Genomic DNA, 21,780 nt, shown 5'->3' with positions numbered 1-21,780 from the left:
TTTCTGCCAATAGCCCCTGGGTGGACACAAACCAATACACAACTCCCTTTAGCCTTTTCTTTCCTTGTTGTGTGCTTTGACTTGGAAGTACAGAGCTGATGAGGAGAGCTGTGCCCTGCATTTACGGTTGTTACTGAAAAATTATCCTCATCTAACTGACTTCCTTAACTGCTCAGTGGCAGTGCTGAGGTAGGATCAGCCATTGTCCATGACCACTGTCTCCTGGAGTCCAGCAAGGTGGAGGTGTGGGGCTGCAGGGTCCATCGGAAGCTGGGAAAGCCAGAGTCATTCAGTCTAGGCCAGGGGCCGTGCTGGCTGCGGTAGGTTCAGGCAGCTTGGGTCTGCTGAGGTAATTTCTCTTAGATGTTTTTATTTTGGCAGTTTGGTAGAATAGAGCCTGGAAGCTGGCTTAAGTCAGAGGTCTCTTTAACTGAATGAATTTTGGAGCTTTGTCTGTCTTAGGCATGATCTTATTCTTTCATGGAAAGACTTCGCCCTGTAAGGATGTTTGGCTTAGGTGGAGTCCCTCAGCAGGCTGCCAGCGTCTGTTTGGCTTGGAAGCCCAGCATTGGTGCTGGGAGCGAGGGGCTGTCCCTCATCTGAGAGCTGCACAGCTGCTATGTAGATTTCTGTAAGCAGATGATCTTTAGGATCTGATGTCTGCTGTTCTACGACCTTCAGGCCAGGAGTGTGAAGCCACTTGTGATAACTATGAACTGGCAGAGGGGAATGCATACGAAGCAGGCTATCCTCACACTGACTGATGGAGCCATTTCAGGGTCATGGGCTATAACTGCACAAATATTTCAGTATTTGATTTTTTAGCCTGACAGCCTCTACATTTACTTCCTTCCTGTCTATATGCAAAATCTGCCGAAGTAGTTCAGGTTCTACTCCTTTCATCTCTGCTGGAATCCCAGCCTCCCTGCTGGTGGGGTCAAGGGAACAGCAATGAGTTCACCCATCTGCTGTGGAAGGTACGTTAAGGCCATTGAACCATGCCATCTGTACGTACCATTTAAGGACTCTCTCTTCCAGTTCTCCCAGGATGTCTTGGTGTAATTCATAAATTTCAGGGAGTTCACTTAAGCCCTGCTTGAGTTTAACAACTTCTTGTTCATTTTCATCATCTTCTCCAAGCACTTTCAAGATGCCTTCATAGAAATCCTGTGAAAAACGATATGGAAATTGGGCAAACAGACTTAAAATACCTTTTCTGAAATTATTATTACAATTTCTTGATTCTTAAACTATGCTTCCTAGGAATTAAAAGATATGCCATAAACTCTGATAGAGTGTGTTCAGTATGGCAAGGAGATCATAGCACATGTTTTCTTCTATCCATTAGTTCATACACAATTTCAGCTGAATTCCCCAATGCTGTCAACCTAATATTGAACATTTCACTTGATCAAGCCATCAGACCCTTATGCATACAATGAGTTTGGTATCTGTTTATTTACCTTGCCTTTTACCACTGCTTTTCTTGGTGTAGTTGGTTTCATTTTTATAGTGTTTCTTAATCCCAAACATACTTTTTAAAAATGAAGGATGAGATTGTCCTATTGGTTCATTGCATCCAACAGCTTGACATGAAAAACATGAATGTCTACATGCCCTGTGCTAGAATTTGCAACACTTCTGAACTTAAAAAGAGGAAGAAGCTATAAATTTAAGCTGTGGAACAAATAATTTTCCCTATGAAACTTAATTGGGTCCTTTATTCCTTGTATTAAAAATGGTTTTAATCTTGAAGTGGTTTATAAATTACATGGGCACATATGTAGCCAGCTCTGGTACATAATAGGGCACCTATTTAAGAGTACATAGCAAAAGGTTTCCCCAGCTTTCAGCTGGAAGTGAGGAATAAGGCTTCCATCTGAAACTGCAGTGATAAGATCCCAGGCATTAGAAAATCACCCCAGCAGCAGCCAGCAAATATTTTGAAGGTAAACCATTGCTTAAAGTCTCCTGCATTCAGAGCTCTCAATGCTGAAATGTTTTCAGGTCAAAGCCTGATTCCTACAGAATCCTTCTTCTCTGACTCAGACTTGTAAAGGGGCCTTTGCCATCACCTGGATACAGCTGAGAGGCTTTGGCCAATGTGCTGCCATGGCCCTTTCCAGGTTCTTACCAGCCGCTGCTGTTTCCCCTGCCTGCTGCTGCCACACGTGTCCCCTCTTCACAGGCAATGGCTAGAGAAGCTCAGGCACCTCAAGCTGCCTGGGCTTTGAGGAGGTCTGAATCAAACTGTGGCAGTGGGTGCAAGGTGAGGCACAACACAGGGCAGGCAGGCTGACGCTGTGCACAGGTATAGCTTTGCTGCTGAGCAGCGTGGGGCAGGTTCCTAACCCAGGGGTTCTGCCTGCCTTTGCCAGGAGCCAAGGTGCTGTCACCACATGCTGTATCTCCATAGCAGTACCTGGTGGTCAAAAGCAGCAGCTTTCATTCAATGAAACTAACAGAGTGTGATTTCAGCATCCACTTCTTCAGTATTACTACAAAGTACAAGTGATAGGAGAGCATTAGTGCAGTATTCAGTGTTTGCCTGAGGACAGTCCTCAGGCAAACCTATTAAGAGGTTTAATTATCCTCTGTATTCCCTGTAAGGAGATGACCCTGTGTGTTTCCTCTATCAGGGTCAGGTTGGGCTCTTACTGTTGAATTTCCCATCTTTTCTAGTCAGGTCTTCATAGTCAAAGTATCTAAATCTCAGTTTTTCTATGAAAATAAGTGAACAATTAAAAATCTAAGTGCACCCCAGTTTGTGATGAGAGCAGAAACTAGGCATTCATATACAGTTGCTTAGAAACTAATTCTGTGAGTTCCTTTTCCAGTCTTTTTTCTGCATCCCAATAAGTCATGAAGTGCATGGAGCTTTTATTGCACAAGATGAGGAAAAATGGATAAAACTGAAAACCAGAGTAAATACTCAAAACAGCTCAACAGAAAGGCCGCATTAACTGTGAGGTTTGAAAGCTCCTGATGACTTCTTTCAGTGCAGCAGCTGCAGACTAGGAGATTGCAAAGCTTCCTTCCTTATAAAAATACTATCTGTCTTTATCTGACCTTCCTTTCCTTTTTTCCCTGTGTGTGAAGGTAAGGCATTGCAGCATTCTCTCTTATTGCTAGCCAGCCTACAAATGCTGGCCTTTTCCAGTAAGTACCTCAAATAGAGTATTGTTTTTAAATTCAGCATTAAAAATACTTGAACTGAGGCTTTGTAGCTGAATATACTTAGATTCACTGACTTTGAAGCCAGGAGGGACTGGATCTTATCATATTGATATGATAAGATCTTGTGCAGTCTAGTCAGTAGTCCAGAACACAAGATGAGAATATAGCATTACTAGGAAAACAACCAACTTTGAATTAAGACAGAGCCTTCCACGTGTTATGGATAGGGTAACGTTGCATCCTGAGTTAAAAAAACAAGTCCCAATAGGGACTCTTGGTGATCTCATGAAGGCTCAGGTAGTTCAAAACCACATACAAAGCCCAAGCATCTAGTCACAGCAGAGCTGGTGTTAAAGCCATGGTTGCAACCTGTCCAACTAAGGCCATCACACCAGGAGTTGTTTTTTCCACCCGGTTTGCGCTGAGCTGTGCTCCAACCTGATGCAGATCTAGTATGAAGGAAAGCTCTGGTGTCTGACCAGTCTGGCCAGATCCATGCTGTGAATGTGTTTTTTCACATGTGTCTCTGCGAATAGTGTTATTATTAAAACTAATGTTTTTAAAAAATATATTAAAAAAACTCTCTGTCTACCCACAGATGCCAGTTCATCAGATAAAAAAATACCGCTGCTTTAACAATCACTGAGAAGGTTATTCTGCTGGATGAGTTAATAGAAATGGCAGCTAGATTTTTCCATTCAGAGACAATTTCCTGGCCTCCTACCCCACTATGTGATGTGGCCAAATGTGCTGTGAAAGGAAGGAGGGGCTTGATAAAAGGAAATATCTAAGGTTGCACAGCTCATTGAAAGATGCCAACCTGTTTCTGTCCAGCCCTGAACCAGGGTGGGATGAGTTGAGTATCTTCCTCTGTCAGGATCTAGTGATCAAGGAGCTTATTGCCAAAAAGGCAAATTCTGTTCCCTGAACGTCAAAATTCCTCTCTCACCAGTAGGAACTGACTGTGGGCAAGAGCAGATCTAAGTCTCCTCAGATTCATTCCTGGCTTTTCTGTTACTGTCAACTGCAATGTACACACTGCCTCGCTATGAATTGGGATGACTGGACAATCTAATGGATACTAGCCAAAAGAAAAGTCACCCATACTATTTGTATGGGATTTAGCAACTATGACAGGTGAAGCATTTGTTTTCTGAAAAGCCACTAGAACTAGCCAAAAAAAGGTTATGGTGACAATTTTCTTTTTGGTTAACTATATCCTAGATAAAACAATATTGTAAAAATTTCTGAAGGAGTATTACTATGTTTCCTAGTTATCTGGGTCTGATTTCCACCATGTGTCCTGCTATTAAATTTTCCATTTTTTCTGATGTGTGAGTTAGCCTATCTAACATCACGTTTCAGCCAGCATACACTCCAGAGACTTACCAATCAACTAAGCAAGTCAATCCGTCTTCTGGATGCTTTTCGTAACTCAAAGGAATCTGCAACCTTTCAAAGTCCTCAGTCATCATAATTAACACAGACTAGGGAAAGGGAAACAATCTAAAGGGTTCTTTCAGCTTTTTGTGTATGGGCAAGTGAATAGCTGTAGTAAGTTCACTACCGATGTGCTTAAGTAACCTATTATGTTACAGCGCTGTCATCTTTTCCAAATTAACATCGAACACATTGAACACTGTATTTGTCCATTTTCCACCACAGCTGAGCAACAAGATTAACACCCTTTTCCCACAGTATCTCAATGGATTTAATTAGTCATTAATTGCCTGCCCCCTTGATTATAATGAATTCTCAGACAAATTATTTAATTCCAGTTGCCTAGATAGCCAGCTTCCTAATGATTAATAAAACCCCTGCAGCATAACAGTAATCACTATAAACATCCATTAAAAAAATAATTATGTCAGTGTTGAAAATGCTGAGTGCCTGGAAGGCCATTAATCAACTGCAGAGTGCTTTTGCAGTCTCACTAACTGTAATCAGTCACCGCAACTGAAGGTCTCCGAGTCTGTCACCCAAGCCCCATGTCTAAACTCAGAAGGTACCAAACACTGAGTCCATGTAATTCTCTGCTGGATCAAAACTTCCTGAGAACAGCTTCATGAACTGAAGTTGTTCAGTTCGAGGCTCTGGTGTGACAGCTACAGAGCCTAATCTCATCCAGGGGCGGATGAGCCTACAGATCTCACGCCGGTCTTATGCCTGTACCTGCACCAGTATTTGTCTGTGCATGGGAAAGCATAACCCAAGCCAGCTAGATGACATAAAAGGTTAGCAACTCTGCTATAAAAATATATTTCTGAAACATAAAACTTTTCATTCCATGTTGGGCACCCATAAATAAGCCCTTTATAGCCACCCAATGACCATATCCTTAATTTAACATCCCTGAAATAAACCCTACAAATAAGTAAGTGAAATGAAGAGGATCAAACCCCACAGCCACAAAGGAGGGATTTGTTGGATTTGTTTTTTTCTTCTTTTGTTTGTGCACATCACTAACACATACAAGTTACATTTTTCCCCCCCAAGAATGCTTCTGAAGAATTCTATTCTCTGCTGGAAAGGAGGACTGTAATCCGGAACCTGTTATAAGAGTATGAGACAAGCAGGGTTAATTTCAACAACAGCTTATGGTTTATGTGAAGCACAGCCTAACTGTCACATGCTTGGCTCTTGGAAGAGAATGTGATGCCCTCTCTGAGGTGATGAGGCTCACTGTAGGGTACTGGGATATGAGATGCTTTATTGATGCTGGGAGTGCCTGCCAATGCTAAGAGGAAATAGTGATTACAGGAGAGTTTGGGGAGGGGAAAAATTAGGTACCTAGCTCAGGGCTACAGAAAGGTACCCCAATTTACTTGGGATGAACAACCTGGAAACTTTTGTAGCAGGTAGTTATTTCCAGGTACTCTTTCAAAGAAGTCAGCAATGCCAGATTTTTGGTAGAGCACTTATCAAGGAAGTTCTCTGTTGGATTCAATACCTACACAAAATGCAGTGTTCTAATACACGAGCAAAAGGCGTAGTTAAGGGGAGTTAGTTTTGGGTTTTGCTTCCAGGATTTTGTGAGCAGATGCAGAAACAGTAAGCTTGTGTATTATATCTCTCCAACAATGGGGGTGAATGTACTTTGGAATCCAGCTGCAAAAATCAGTTGTAGCGATCCTGTATGCATATCAAGAGCCATTTTGCAAGATGGATACATCCCATACATATTCAGCAGTCCTGCTGCCAGTTAGCCTTTATTAGCCTGAGAACATTTAACCTTGCAGGACCCTAGTGAAAAGAAGGAAAACTAATCTCTTGTCAGTTAAACTATTGCTTCAGGCAAGTATTTTCCCCAGGAGAAAAAAATTGCCTCTGTGTATGTGTGTATATGTATATATATATATATATATATGCTATGTTGGGTGATTCCTTTTCTTCAACTTCTACTTGAAAATAATTTGTAGTGCAGTAATTCAGTCTGGATCCAGAATATCTGTTTGTTTTTCTCTGTATTACAGAGTAGACAAAGTTAGATCAGTTCATCCAATGGGGATGAATGAATGGGGATGAATGATTCCCTAGGGAATGGGGGACTACTGCAACCAGTCTAGTTGGGGTAGTCAGGAAATGATAGGACCAAAATTAGTCTCTACCTTCACTGTAAAAAGCTGATGGTTCTGCCACCTACAATAGGCCAAAAACAACTATGTAGATTAGAAAGGTGAGTATGCTGGAGGAGAAAAAGTCAGGATTTTGACTTAAAAGTGTAGCTAAACAGATAGCTCTATTTGAAAGAAAACCTTTTAAAATCGTCCAAGGAATGCTAGATCTCCTTGGTTTTCTGTTGTTTTTTGTTCATCTTCTAAAACAGCAGTGTAGACAATGCTAATCCAGTCACAATGGAAATCTTAGTTCTTGCATATTGACCATAATGGAAGGAGAATAGAAGGAGAAAGGAGTACACCATTAATATGAGCTTTGCCAGTAGTAATATTTAGTCCTGTGGTTTGACCAGCAGGTGGTTTGATCTGCCCATGGGAATTGAGGTTCCTTCTCCCTGGCTCTCAGAACTGTGTTCCTGACATCAGGCCTGCATTTGAGGCAGAAACCATGACTTTCTAGTAGAAGATGGTGACTGTAGAGCAAAGCCACTCTTTAACAGGTCAAGAGAAATATCTGAAATAAATAGTATTTCTGTGAACAAAAAGTGCACATTATACTAGAAGGAGCAGATTGCTAGACTGTGGCTGGATTAGAAAAGCTCTGAATGCCTGCAGTCTAAGTAATATGTTCCAGATCTTGAATGCTGAAACAAAGTCTCTACCTGCTCTTTATTCCATTGTCTCACTGGGAGGAACAAAGCTTCTCGCTGCAGTCATGCACAAAGCAGAATAGAGCTCAACTGCTTCCCAGATTATGAATTATCTTCATGTTGTTGATAATGAGGGAAAGAAATCTTAACTCAAAAGGAGTCAATGCAATGCCTTGAAGAAGTTAATAATCTGCTGTTCTTGCAGTCACCTGCCAGAGAAAAACTATGTAAATTTATACCAACCAAAGGTCTGATCTCTGTTGCTGTCATGGCTGAATCAGCTTTCTCTGCTTATACCTCTGGTCTATATCAAAGAACAAGAAAGGTCTGATGGGTGAATAAGTTCCCCTAGGATATTTCTATAAATTTCAAGAATATATTTGTGAGTTTCCATTATGGAACAACACTGAAAAAAAAAGTAAAAAGGAAGTGAGTGTAGAAAGCAGAAGTATTAGGGGAAAACCATGGGCATTTTTCTGCCTCAGTCCCCACCTGGGGATAGTGGCACTTCAGCTGCACAAATCCTGTCTGCACACAGCATGTTTACCTTGCTTACACCACAGCACCCACCTGGCATCCAGACTTTCATACTCTGCAGTAAAGTACATACATACATACATCAACATACATGCATCCAAAAATCATTTTACTTGTATATCTAGAATTGCAATTGCTTCCCAAGTCAAGCTGATATTTTAATGGACTGATAATATTGGGAAGTCATTCATATTTGATACTTTGTGAGGGGGCCAGGGAGGAAAACATGAAATCTTGTTGCAACCCAAACTATGCAACTGAAGTCTATACTAATTGCATAAAATGGTGCAGGCTTTTACAACCACGTTCACTTTTAAAGTGAAGGTGGATTCAACAGACATTGCATATTGCAGAATCTAAGGGACATCTAGACATTACAGCTGAGAGGAGGCTGAAGAGTTCAAAGGAGGAGAATAGAGTCTCCATATTAAAGTTGAATGCAGACATGAGGCTCTGTACAGTATCCTGTGAGCCAGGTCTGACTCATGGTGGTGCTTGGAGGTATCTGCATCACAGCCATCAGCCTCTCTGCTAATGATGAAAGTGGCACCCCTGAATTAAAAAGTGGCACATCTCCTGTAGCAGACTGAATGACCCCTAATCTGCATGGAACAGTGATCTTATGAAATTTCTCACTACTGAGTTCAGCAGAAACAATGCCAGATGAACAGCAGAAAATGCTATCGCAGCAGCCACAATTAGTCTCTTATCCTGCAATGCAGGGCACAATCTAGGTCAGGACCCCTGACCTCAGCACACATTCACATGCAGCCAAATACACACATTCATCCAAAACACTGCAAATGAATTTCAAAACCAGCAGGCTGTATCGTATGCACTGAGAATACTATCAGTGGGGCTTGTTTCCAGGGAATTGTCCTGATGCCAGATGTGCTAGTGTGGCTTCTCTCTCCTTTTAAGAGATAGACACATTATCTGAAAACTATTTTGACTCAACATTCCTACTGTGGAAGCTCCGTGGCCAATACATAGCTATTTTCCCACTGCCGATAAACACAACAATGAATATATAAATGAGAAAAAAAACCCAGGCTACTGTAAGTGAGGGCAAGCTATTCTTTGTAACAGTGTGTCTTTTAGGCTTTTATAAGAGCTTCAGAGGGTCTAACAGCCAGCTAGTTCTTCATTTAGCCAGCATGTTCCATTCACTAAAACATTTGATTAGGAAAGTAATGACTTGATTGGTCCAGCAGAACTTTGAACATCATCCAAGAAATTTACAGTAATAAAAAAGACTCAGCAAATCATTCACTTGAAGTGTAAATAATTAGAAAGATGGAATTCTGTTTTGTCTAACATGTCCAAAGGTACATAACTACATAACAGGTAGTTATTTTTTGTTCTCGAGAATTTGCTGCCCACAAGAATTCTGAAACTTGAGTTTAATCATGAGGCTGTCATGAATTAATGAGGCTGACTTCATGATAATCTGCATTTAGGTCCCTTTGAGTTAGAGACTGGAGCACTAAAATTAATTTGGTCCTTTTTTATTTCCTAAGATTCATTTTGCAGTCAGAAGCCTTGGGATACCCAGTGTGAGGTTGAATTCCAAACTGTCTGAAGGCTGGAGAACCAGCACATATCTATTCATATCATATTCGTATCCATGCCTTCATATACTTAGGAAGCATAAATCTTAGTCTTGGTGTTTCTAAGAATTGTGGTCCACTGTTATGAGGAAAATGCAAACCAGGAAACAGGATCAACTTTCTTTGAATGGGGATGTGTTGGGGCTGATGTTTTTTTTCAGTGCAGGGCTGTCTTTTAGGTACCTTAATTCAATAAATGCCTTGGAGGGAAGTAATAATGACCTCAAAGGGGTTTATGCATACAAAAAAAGGACGATTTTACGTACAAAAGCCAAAGGCAAAATAAAAATGAACACGGTACACTATAAAGCAAATGCCTGATTGCATACAGACTGGGATTGTGAGGCAATCTGAGTCACCCTAAGTTTGATTTGTGCACATCTTGTAAGCTCATTTGAAGTAGACTAGCTGAAGGGGAGTAAATGAACCAGACTCTCGGTGATGCATGAAACTTTAGGCTCAGAAAGCCACCTGCAGCATTTTTGTTCAAGAGCGAGCACTAAGAAATAATATCAAGTGCAGCCTGCATTACTGGGGAAGAAAAATAGGAGAAAGGAATGACAAAGTTTGAGGATTAAATAATCCTGAAGGAAATTCAAAGACTAATCAACTTCCGAAAACTAAATTGCGAATACCAAGAGATCACGGACTTGGACTACAAGGCCCTGCCAGTTCCATTTGCTCAGACCAAAATGAATTCTTAAGTCGCTGCTCCAGAGAATTGCATTACCTTTGAGTAGGGCAAGTAACAGCTAACCTTTTAGATTATTATCACTACTACCACACCAACTGATACGGAGTTTGTGAGCTAACACAGTGTTTCCAGTCTTTCAGTTCAATAGCAGAGTGGGTGTATGGAAATGTCATCATTTTGGCAATCAATCAGTTTATTAAAGTCTCCACCGAAAGGCCAAACAGATTCTGTTATGCTGAATGAATAGCAGCTTCAGCCAAGCCTGGACATGAGATGGGAAACTGCTCCTGCTGCAGGGTTAAGAAAAGCCCTTTTTTCCTTTCTGAAAAGAGCCTGGGTGTGGTTTATTTCCTTGCCTTTCTCACCAATACATGGGTTTACATGAGAAGATGAAACTTGAGACATGAAGACGAACATTTAGAAACTGTTTTCATGAGAACACTGGTGATGGGAAACAGAGAAATGTTTGCCTGAGCTGAGGAATGTTGTCAAGGAAGCCCTTGGTCCTAACTGGCCATGAGTGGGGTGCTGTACCTTGACAGTAGTTTGATGACTCTCTGTTCACTCATGGCTGCTTCTGAAATATGCCAGTGGGACTTGTGTCAACAGCAAGTGTGCAGTGAAGCATGATTTTTTGCTGATGTGACTATTCCTAACACTATTTAAATATGGAAGAATATGGGAAAAGGGGTATTTTAATTTATTGTACCTTTTTGCACTATGGCAGTATTGAAAAACCTCTGTTAGGCAATATTATCCCTGCACTCTAAGGGACTTACACATTGTAAAATTGGTAACAGTTTCTCTAGATTTTCGGAATAATACGTTGGGCAACAGGTGAATATGAAGATCCAACAGCAGTTGGGGTGGGAAATGTAACAACACTGTGACTATGGCTTTCCAGATTGAACATGGAAAAGAACAGATAAACCCATAAACCAGTGGGTTTATGCCACGCAAGAGCTCTCTATCAGGCCTTATACTTCTGTGTGTTCTCTCATACGTTTCTGACACCAGAGTTTGTATTTTCCATGTGGTGACTACCTGTGTCACAGTGTGGATATCCAGCCCATACTGGCTATTACCAATACTGCATTATCAAAAAAAAAACAAACCAAAACTTAAAAGGAAGCAGAGTGAATCCATTCAAACCAAATCACCATCCTTCATAGCTCTGCATCCGTCTCGCTCTGAGGAGAGAGTGTTCACTCCTGTTTATCACCATCTCCTTCTCTTCACTAGGCTTATTCTGCATCTTACACCAGTCTGAGAGCCCCAGCAAGCACTGCTGGCCAACGCTTTTCCCTCTGAATGATAAATTTATAGATTTGATGATCTGCAGCAAGAGCAGATTAGTGGCAGACATATTCCTTTGCAATGGTTCACAGTAAACCATTCCTTCTTAAATTCTCCTCAATCTCATCAGTGTTTCTATGTCTTCTAAAATGGTATTTAGGCTTCAGTAATTAAAATTATTTACTTACCATATGTAACAGCTGGAGCATCTCCACATATCTGAGGAAAGAGACAAACTTTTATTAATTGCTATCAAATGAATATGGAAGGGTGGACTGCCTAGCTTCAACTTTAGAATAGCAACAGATAGTTTGTAACAATGAACTCACACTTTTTCTGAAGACATCAGCTCTTGGGCAATGAGGTAAGCTCTGGACTGGCCTTCTTTCTGTCAACAGAAAAAGTCAGAGACAATTAAGAGATATCTCATTCCAAGAAGTAAAGCAGTGTTAAAGAGCACTTTGAACTGACATATTTTGTCAGTAAAAATAGTGACTAGACTTTTATTCTTTGTTGTTCAGTGTCTGGCATCCTGGACTTCTTTCCATGACAGGCCATTTCCCCAGTTCAAATACTTGTAGTATAGTACAAAACAATAGCTGCCAATGCAGATATCAAGTTTGTGTTGTTATTGAAAATGGACAACAAATTTCTGTTGATTTTTACAGGTCCAAAATTTTTCAAAGAAGCAGAAAGTGCTTAACTTTAAACAGACTAGCTTCACGGCTGTTGGGGCTCACACTACATGGAAAAGGGAGTTCTTTATCAAACTGTTCTGACTGCTGTGTGTGAGCGCTGCGGAAGCAAATGGGGCAAAGGGCTGTATTGCATGATAAACAAAATGTCTAAATGAAATGGCCGTAAATATCTCCAGAAATAGCTCAGTACTTCACCAGACAACACTGAAATCTCAGTGGCATCTACTTAACTGGTGGGCATCTTGGAAGACACAGTGAACTGTGAAAGCAAAGTGTATGGCTCTGAGGTGCCAGTGGCTAATTAGGGCATTTTGCTCATACTTCATGACTCGTCCTTATGATAAGAGATGACCAAAGCATAGAAATATGTACGGAGAGGAATGTTCTAGGAAAAGTTTGACTTCTTTAGCAGTGGTGAAGTAGGGAGCTAAACCAGTGGTCTAAAGGCAGTAAATAAAGCAGCCCTCAGTGTCCTAAAGTGGACTCGGGTGAAATGAGAGCAGCATCAAGTCTTTGTGACAGTGCTTGCCAGACCAAGTATGCTGGGAAGAAGACTCAGTGAAGCAGAAAGCCAAGGGTCCCCACATGGCTGCACAGCCTCCATCTGCTAAGCAAAGGCATGCACTGAGGCTGGAGGGCAGCTTCTGGAGAGGGAGCTGGGAAGGAGCCATACACAGGGCTGGGCACATGACTGGCTGCAGAGAGTAAAGATTTCTAAAAAGGTGGCAGCTTGGCGGTGTTACAATAATCACTTGGACTTTGTTTCAGAAACTTGATGGTTGAGGGACCCGCACTCCTTCTATCCCCTGTTCCCAGAAGTCTGTCTCTAGATACTGTTGTCTATCTCAGAGTTCATTTCCTGGTTTAAGAAACAGCAATTAAATAACACAAGACAGGCAATGCCTAGATGCACTCTCTGACTTGCCCTAGACAGGCCATGTGACACTGAGGTCCCTGAATTTTGTCTCTTGGCTAAGACATATTAATCATAAAAGCTGATGGCACTTTGGTGACAGTGCCAGTCACTGTCCTCTGGGCCCAGTGCCAGCTCTTAGTTGTGCTGATCTAGTTGTTTGCATGACCTTGATCAGAACCAGACTGGTCTCCTGATCCAGCTTAAAAAATTGTGGGGCTGGGGGCAAATCTGCCTCCATGGGGCTGGAATGGGGTTGTTTGGCCTAAGAGCAGCACAAGCAGATCACAGAACAATTCACTAAACCCCAGAAGCATTAGTACTGGACAAGTCACTTCTCTGGTGTACTCGGGGAGCAACCCTTTGCATTTCAAAAGCGGGGAAACTACTGAAGACTTGGAATCAGCAGCTTCATCCTTGTGCATGCCACTGGCTTGCCATACTGACACGGACAAACTACATCTCTCCGTCCGTCTTAGTACGTGCATGTCATTTCACATGCTGCTCAGGGTAGGGGTATTGGACCTTGATGGTACCCAATCAGAGGCTTATCACAATTTCATAAGCTTCAACCTCTGAGCTAAGTGACTTCATAATGCCCCTGTTATAACTATCACACACTATGAAGCAGTTAACAGTGATGCCACAGTGGCGCCAATAGAAAACTGAGGCGTTACAAGAACAAATGACTTTTTCAGGCTGGCTTTGTGAATCAGTGAGAGAGAAGGAGAAGCTGTCCACATCTGTCTCCCAGGCCCTGTCCTTGAAGAGCTAGATTGCAGCTCTCCTGGGGAATCTGTGTAATTGTATAAATCAAGAGCAGCCCCTTGAAAGGCATCTGAATTAGGGGCTTCTTCGAAGCACACAAATCTTGTCATTCGCAGCTCCAGCATGTTTCAGTTTTGTGTGTGTGTGTGTGAGCATGAGTGCATATTTTAATATGGGAAGGTTAAAGATTTGCAAAACAGAATGATTAATGGAGTCTGGAAACCAAGCCCACCAGGTGGAAATGGCTAAGGAGCAGCAAAAGCAGTTTTATATACTGTTGCTGTGATTCAGTAGCTGTCCTGCTTGTCGTGAGACCTTTGAGGCTCAGCTTAGTGTTCCCTGTTTGTGTGCGGTGCAGGTCCCCTCCATCTGCCATATGGGGTTGCTGGCTCCCTTTTTGTCCACTGGCTTTTATTATGATACCTGGGAGAAGGGTGGAGCATCTTACCTCCAGTGCTGCCTTTTCACAAGACCAGCATACAGAGATTGTTCCCTATATGTATGAAGTTCCCCTTCATTCCTCCAGCACACCAACAGTCTAGGCAGGATTAGATATATTAAACCAAAAGTCCTAAATGACTAGCCAGAATGCTTTGGGGTTTCATTGGCATAAAATCCAACCATGTCTGATCTGAATTCCTCTCTTTTATACCATTTCGCTCTGTGGTTACATGCTATTCACCTCATTACAGACTTTCATATATTGCCACCAGGGTAAGATCACATCCCTCCTATGCTGGTTTTATACAGTTCCTTTTAACATATTGCTGGATTTAGACTAAACTCAATAGTATTTGCATACAGATTGGTTCACTTTTAGATTTCCAATACAGTTAACTGACAGACAGATCTGTGTTCTGGATGAAAGAAATGTCTTTATGTTCCAGCTATGGCTTTATTATTGTTCTAGGATCTGTATTAATTTTTTTCCTGAGTGCTTTAAAGACTATAATTCTTACAAGTATTCACACATATTAATCACATTCTTTTTGTATTATTTTACTGAGAATCCCTTCAGTTCTTCACATAAAACTCTCTCCTGTGTTTACAGACCAATTTAAGAGAGCATTCTTAATTGTTCCTTTGCCTAGTGGCTTAACGTAGAGTTTGCTGTATATCTTTCCTAACTATAACAGAGTTCTTAAAATAGCTATTGTTGCTTCAATATGCCCAGCACTGTGTTTACCCAGCCACTGCTTTCTCCTTCCAAAGGCACCCTGTAAAGGGAGACTCTGCCTCCTTTTGCTTTGGGGCCAGTTGTGCCATTGATCACAGTCTAAATGCCTTCCATTGACTAGTGGGGTTATTTTTAAGCCTGTTGCTTTGTTTGATCAGCATATATCATACATCTTTAGTATCTGTGTGACACCATCTGGATGAAGCAGCATGATGGAAATAGCTCTTGAAGCCCAGCCCAAGACATTATGCTTTGTCGTGTCATTACAGGACCATAAGTATGGCTGTCTGCAAGATGCTGGAAAAATGAGTTCTTAAATTAGCAAGTGGGTTCCCATGCTTTATCCATCCCCACTGATCCCAAAACCTGTGCTTCATCTGTCTGTATTTCTTATATGCACATCACCCTGAGGCCTCTGCTGCATCTCTGCTGTCATTTGTCCCACAGGTGTTTGCCCTTCCCCAAACCTCACCTACTTCCCCAAATGGAGCTGTTAATGTAGTAGTAGTAGTAGTAATGTAGTAGGAAGGGAGATGCATTCCTGATACTATCATATCAGTGAATTCCTTTAAAGGCTTCCCTTTAAAGGTTCCCACAGTGAACCGAAAGGCTAGCACCTAACTTTCTGCCTTGCCTGCATGTTTGATCACTAATCTGCATAAGATGATTTTTTCTCTTCTCTAGATGCAGCATAAAAATCACTTCTCCCTGCTGGTTCCTTATCTTCAGCCAGCCAAGGGTTAGGTGTGGTAAAAGAATTGTCTCGTGAATCCTTTCAGTTTTATAATAATTGGAGGTTGTATAAGGTTAGTGACAAAAGGCATCAAATGCACAGAAGATCCAGTCCTAAAAAGTACCTAGAAGAAAGGAACTGTCTGAAGACTTTTGCCTGAAGATTCTGACACTAAAGTGAGAGGCACAAGCTACGGAGGGATAGCTGATGATTCAGTATACGGCAGCATCTTCCTCAAAAGTACACTTCCAAGATTATATTATCTCTATTTGTAATCTTCTTTTTAAAACTGGAAATTCGGAAACTGCTACAGAAACTAAGTTCTGCCAAAGGGAACTCTATTTAAAGTTGGTGTCTAGTCGGATTTTAACTATTAAGCTCATTTACCCTATAATTCCTTTAATGCTCATTAGCTGAGTGGGTCCCAGATGGATCTATTTTTTTTTTTTAGCAGTAAAAAGCAATCATGAAGTTCAGGTTTGAATCCAGCTCAATGACGATAAGAAAAATCTGGGGTTCTGCATCCTGGACCTTGAGCATTTCTCTAGTGAGTGAAGGTTCAGATGTAGGAGATGAAGAGAAAGTCCTTATTTTACTAGGCATGAGTTTTCTGTTCCTAACTGGAATCTCTAATTCCAATATTATTTTCTGTAGGCAGCTCAGATGCCATCCTACAACCTTGAGACCCCAGTACAGAAAAGCCATGTGTCACCTTCTGATAAATTGGTAAGGATTTAATTAAATGAACATATATAAAAGACATATGAATAAGAGGTGGTCCAGGACCATCTTCTAAATTAGATTAGCAGGAGAAAAAAAAGGAGTGAATCTCCATCAGTAGTGTAAGTGAAGGGCACCGCTCTTCGTAATATAATCCAGTAGAATCTCAAAGGTTGAGAAAACTTACAGCATTCCCTGCCTCTGAGTTCTCTAAGTTGTTATTATATGCCAGCAGAGTGAAGAGAAGGAAATAAAGAGCTTTTTTAACCAGAAATAATGAATTTTCACTGTTACTCTTATACAGAAGAATCAGTTCCACCATGTGACTTCTGATGACAAATGCTAGACTTCTCCGGGTCTGAGGTACTCCCAGTGGAATAAAGGCAAAAATTCAAAATCCACCTCCTGTTACATTTTTATACCTGCCCCATTCTAAATAGGTTTTTAATAATGAAAATTCCTCTAACAGAGATGAAAGCCCCTCTTTTTGCTCTTTAAAATAAAGTTGATAATGTAAAAAATACCACAACAGATACTACTGGTTGTGTTTCAGATTGTTTACAGTGCAGGGGCTCTAGCAGCCCCTGAAAATTTCTCCCCACTTGCATGAGTCTGGTCCCCAGGAGAGCATGGATTCAAAGGAGATGAGCTCTTGAAACAATACTAGGAAATGTGTGTACAAAGCTAACTTTTTAAACTACATTTACTTGTAAAAATGAGCTTAAAAAGAAACATCAGAGGAAAAAATCTGCTTCAAACTGGAAGTCTTGAGATTCTCCAGCAAACAAGCTAAGAGAAAGCAGATGAGTAAAACCGAAGCATGCTCCTTGCATTTTGGTACAGAAATTCACTCATGACCGTGAAAGGCAGCAGACAGAATTCAGCTCAATGTAAATGAAATTCATGTATCTGGACACAGGGGGGAGATTTTATAATCGAGGCTGTTTCATGCATTTATTTAAACCAAGTTTCCCTGTGGAGCAGAAAAACAGAAATCAAACGAACAAACCCCAGAAGATTCTTTTTTTTTTTTTTTTTTTTGGCATGTGCGTATGTGTCTTTTAAAATCCAAATTTGATTCTTAGCCTGCCAGCCCTAAATGGCTGTTTTGACAAGATTAGCTCATTTTGAAATCCTGTTTTTGCATCCAGACCAATATGTGTCTGCCAATTCTCCCCAAGTGACAGTGCATCTGAACTCTCATATTGTACAGCCACTCCTGGGCATTTTGTTCCAAGAGATACATCACTTCATCAGGGAGCTGGACAAGTTCTTTGCACTTTGGCATTATAGAGGCAGGTTTTGATAGAGCAGCTAATGTTCCCTTGGCACACAGAAGATTGGTGTGAGAAGACAATAATAAGCAGAGGCAGGAGCAGCAGGGTAGGAAAAACAGTCCTCTATGAAGTCCTCTGTAAAGACACCAGTGCTTCCTGAGACATGAGCACTCACTGGTTCATCAGCCGGCTCGGAAATACGGCCTGTAAAATGAAGCTGTTTTAAGAGAGCTCCCCAAGAGCTTGTGGAAGTCTGGTACTGGGTACTGTGATCCTTGCTGACAGTCAGCTTGAGAAGCAAAGGCCAACAAAGCAACCACACCTGTTCTGATGTTCTCTATCAGCGATGTGCAAACAGTTTGTGTTCTGAAGAGTGGGAGAGAGACCTCCAGTTAGACTCTGAAGCACATACTTGTTCTCTAAGTGCTGCCTTCTTCTCCGACAGCTACACAGCGTGGTTACACCAGGACAACAGAACAATTAAAATAAATGAGGTGCAATAAGGGAGACATTTAGAAAAACATTATTTCCCAGTGTCTTTAGTAAAACCCTACAAGAAGTGGCAATAAAATTGTTTTTAGCAGTCTTGAATTTACTTCCCAGTGCACAGTGATTGCATGCATTTGCCTTGTGAACTCAAGTCAAAGTTTTATAGTCGCTTCACAACTACCATCACGAGATGCTGAGAAATCTGGTCATCTTAGATAAGACACTAGGGTACACTCTAGAAATGCTACTGGTTTGTCAGCTAACTAATAGGAAACTATCTGAAAGGAAAAATGGTTTTCACTTAATGGGGAATGTCAGAAATTTAAAGGCTTTTCCCTTTCCAAAACAGTGTGAAAGCAACAACCAACCAGCAAATAAAACCTCACAAATCTCAGAGGAAAAAAGATTGATTGTGACTGTTTCACTTGTTTCATGTCATCATGAAGATCAAACCACAGTCTTTTCCGCTGGTATCAGAGGCAGTTTAGCACTCTGCAGGCTAGACATAACTGAGATATGGCGTGTGGGGAAATCAAAGGAAGCTATTTCCCCTCCAAGATTAAAGCAACAGCAATTTCGGTTACCTTTCAATGTCATTCTGCTTGCAGTTTCTATTTTCTGTTTCTAAAGAACTGGTGTCCTGATAGGGGGGAAACTATGCTTCCCTCTTCATACTGGCCCCTAAACAAAGCTTCACATTATGGCAATGCCTGAAGAGATCTGATCTTCCCAGAATCAATCTACTTATGCTTTTCCTTGACAGAGTTGACCCTTATTTAGCCATCATTTGGATTTGGAGGCTCATCTGCACAGACTTTTTCAGGCTCTGACACATGCTCATGACCAAACACAAGCTATCTACAATCAGGAAGTTGTATAGCTGTGTTGACACTGAGAGACCAGGACAAAATGAAAGGCAGAGAGAGGTGCAGGAAATCAGGATTTGCTATTTTCCTATGCAGCCTTAGTTCCTAGGACTCAAATTGGAAGACTTCAGAAGAACATACCCATTTGTTGCATGCATACCAAATGAGCTATGCACTGTGTGCTTGTACAGTAACCCAAGGGTAGGCTCAGTTGGTTTTTAAGCACAGACACACACACACACACACACGCGCATGCGCACACACGCCCTCCAGTGAAAAACAAAGGTAAATTTGTGCCTAAGCCTGCTCGATACCATTTGTTTAACAACTGCACTGTTAGTCAGCTTACTGGAGATTAAAACAGCCTTAAATGGTCTTAAGATGTGGTCACATTTCCATGATCTTCCCCATCATTTGTTTAAGAGCTGTTTTATTAATCAGAAATCAGTAAAATAAACCCAAACACAAGTGGATTTTCCTGTAATGAGAGAATTTGAGATGGCAGAGACCTATTAAATAGTTTACTCCAGCCAACGCAAAACTGGTTCCAATACTGTATTTGTCTTTTTTTTTACTCAGTGGAGTTTTAAATTTTCAAGATTGCAGCTAAATCCTTTGGAGCGAGACATTTTTCCTGACATTGAAGTCAGGACTTTCTTGCTGTTTAGGCTGCCTCCACTGTCTGTCTTTGGACTACATTCTTTGCCTTTGCCACATGCTATAGGGGCAAATTGCTGTTAACACACTGGGGGAGTAAAGGACTGATGGCTCTGACATTCCTAAATGAGCACGAGGCAAAGAGCAGAGAGAGTTGAGAATCCAGATCCTTCTGCTAACTGCTTTTTTCTCTCCAGCTTTCATGCATTCCCCATTTTTGGGTCTTTTACCTTGTTGATGAGGCTGGGATCACCAGGGCTGCTCTCCTCCTCTTCTGAACTTCTCTGCTCCTCATCTGATGTGACAACTTCCATTGGTATCATGGAGACTGGGCACACCTTGTAGGGCTCAGTGTAGGCACTGCAGAGAGAATAAGAACAGACTAGCTCAGTGGTATTATTCCCTCAGTTTGGAGTAAAAAGTTCATACTTAGTTGCAACCAGAACTGCTTTGTTCCTCCCTAGTCAACCCCTCAAAATCGATGCAGTAAAATCATGCTAACATCTCAGTGCTTATTAAAAATGGAAGTTAGATGTTGTAACAATGGGTTTTTCTGGGAAAACAGAATGATGAGAGAAGTATAACTGTAACACCAATGGTATCAATCAAACTACAAGATACTCAGATCCCAGAATCCTCAAGTTGTTTCCAGGAAATCTGAATTCAGCTCCAGAAACGTCAAGAAAGCTGTGCAGTAAGAGTACTGGATCTAGTATGCAATACAGGCCAGTGGCTTCACAGCATTTTCTTTTAGAAAAAGAAAAATTCAATCAAAATTGCCCATGATTTCAAAACCTCCACAAAGCATGACTAGAGGTAGGTAATCCAGATGGTGCCTGCCCTTTACCTTAGAAAGGTGTCGTTTATTGCCAATCTGAATACGCCTAGCTCCAAACTCCAGTTACTAGATCTTGTTAAACCTTTGTCTGCTGAACTGGCAGCAGTCTTCCAAATGTTGTTACTGTGTACTTACAGGCTGCATTCAGATTGTCCCTTCATTTTGACTGCTATATGAAATAGGTGAACATCTTGGTGTCTTACTATGTCATGCCTCCTATCATTTAATCATTCTAAAATCTCTGAACTTCTTCCAATTATCCATTAGCATTATTCAATTTACTACCCATTTTAGCATCAGTGTTTACTACTAGCCAGTTTTAGCACTGTTCTTGGTACTGCAACACAAAACTCATTATTTCAGCACTGACAAAAGACATATACCAAGACTGCTATACCGAGTATACCAGCTGTAACACCCATCTATTCTTACTTGACTTTACTGAGGTTTTACATTCAAGGACCATACTAGTATTTTTGGCCACAGTGTCGTTCTGGGAGTTCATATACAGCTTATACACCACAGTGGCCCCAAGCCTTTTACATTTCCAGTGCAAGGTTCCAGCGTTCAGCCAACAGGGTGAGTCTTGAGAAACAAAGTCTGACAGCTCTGTGTTTTCCAATAGACATGTTGGCCAACCAGGTTAGTCTGTGATGTGAGCCTGGATTACTCAGTGTGTATTACTTCTCATTTCCTCTGAAACATTAACTTCCTTTCACAGCTCTGCCTCACCTCTTTATTTTTCTTTGATCTCCCACGTGGGGTTCCCAGATGTGAACAAACCCAAAACTTCAAAGCCACCACTAGAGTGATAGGAGGCTGGGCAAAGAGGGGTTAATGTAAGTGGGAGGGCAATGAAGAAAGATATTCCCAAGGCCGCTGACCAGACTCTTATTTCCTCATTTCTAAGCTGCAAACAGGGCTGTGTGTCTCCCATGCAGATGTGGCTGTCAGCCTTTCTGTTACACCTCCAGCTTTTCCCTCATGCACAGAGTCCAGGAGTTCTCACAGGCTGCCAGTGCACTTCTCATGCCTGGACGAAGGGCCAAGCAGCAGCACTGTT

The 21,780-nt window shown here is 41.4% G+C and overlaps 1 protein-coding gene across 3 annotated transcripts in view; it reads right to left on the bottom strand.

Annotated features, from left to right (window-relative positions):
- FGD5 (FYVE, RhoGEF and PH domain containing 5) overlaps positions 1–21,780 on the bottom strand; it is an 89,371-nt gene that overhangs the window by 31,883 nt on the left and 35,708 nt on the right. For all 3 annotated transcript variants that reach the window (XM_032698928.1, XM_032698930.1, XM_032698929.1), the window contains exons 3-6: positions 20,110–20,239; positions 11,911–11,969; positions 11,770–11,800; positions 1,016–1,167 (exon numbers count right to left, since the gene is read on the bottom strand). In XM_032698928.1, the coding sequence (XP_032554819.1) occupies positions 1,016–1,167; positions 11,770–11,800; positions 11,911–11,969; positions 20,110–20,239 (372 nt within the window). The remainder of the gene's footprint in view (positions 1–1,015; positions 1,168–11,769; positions 11,801–11,910; positions 11,970–20,109; positions 20,240–21,780) is intronic.

This window comes from Chiroxiphia lanceolata, chromosome 11 (genome assembly GCF_009829145.1).
Source record: "Chiroxiphia lanceolata isolate bChiLan1 chromosome 11, bChiLan1.pri, whole genome shotgun sequence".
NCBI classification, from domain to species: Eukaryota; Metazoa; Chordata; class Aves; order Passeriformes; family Pipridae; genus Chiroxiphia; species Chiroxiphia lanceolata.
Note: the sequence above shows the minus strand (reverse complement) of the source record. Positions and strands in the feature narration are given on the sequence as shown.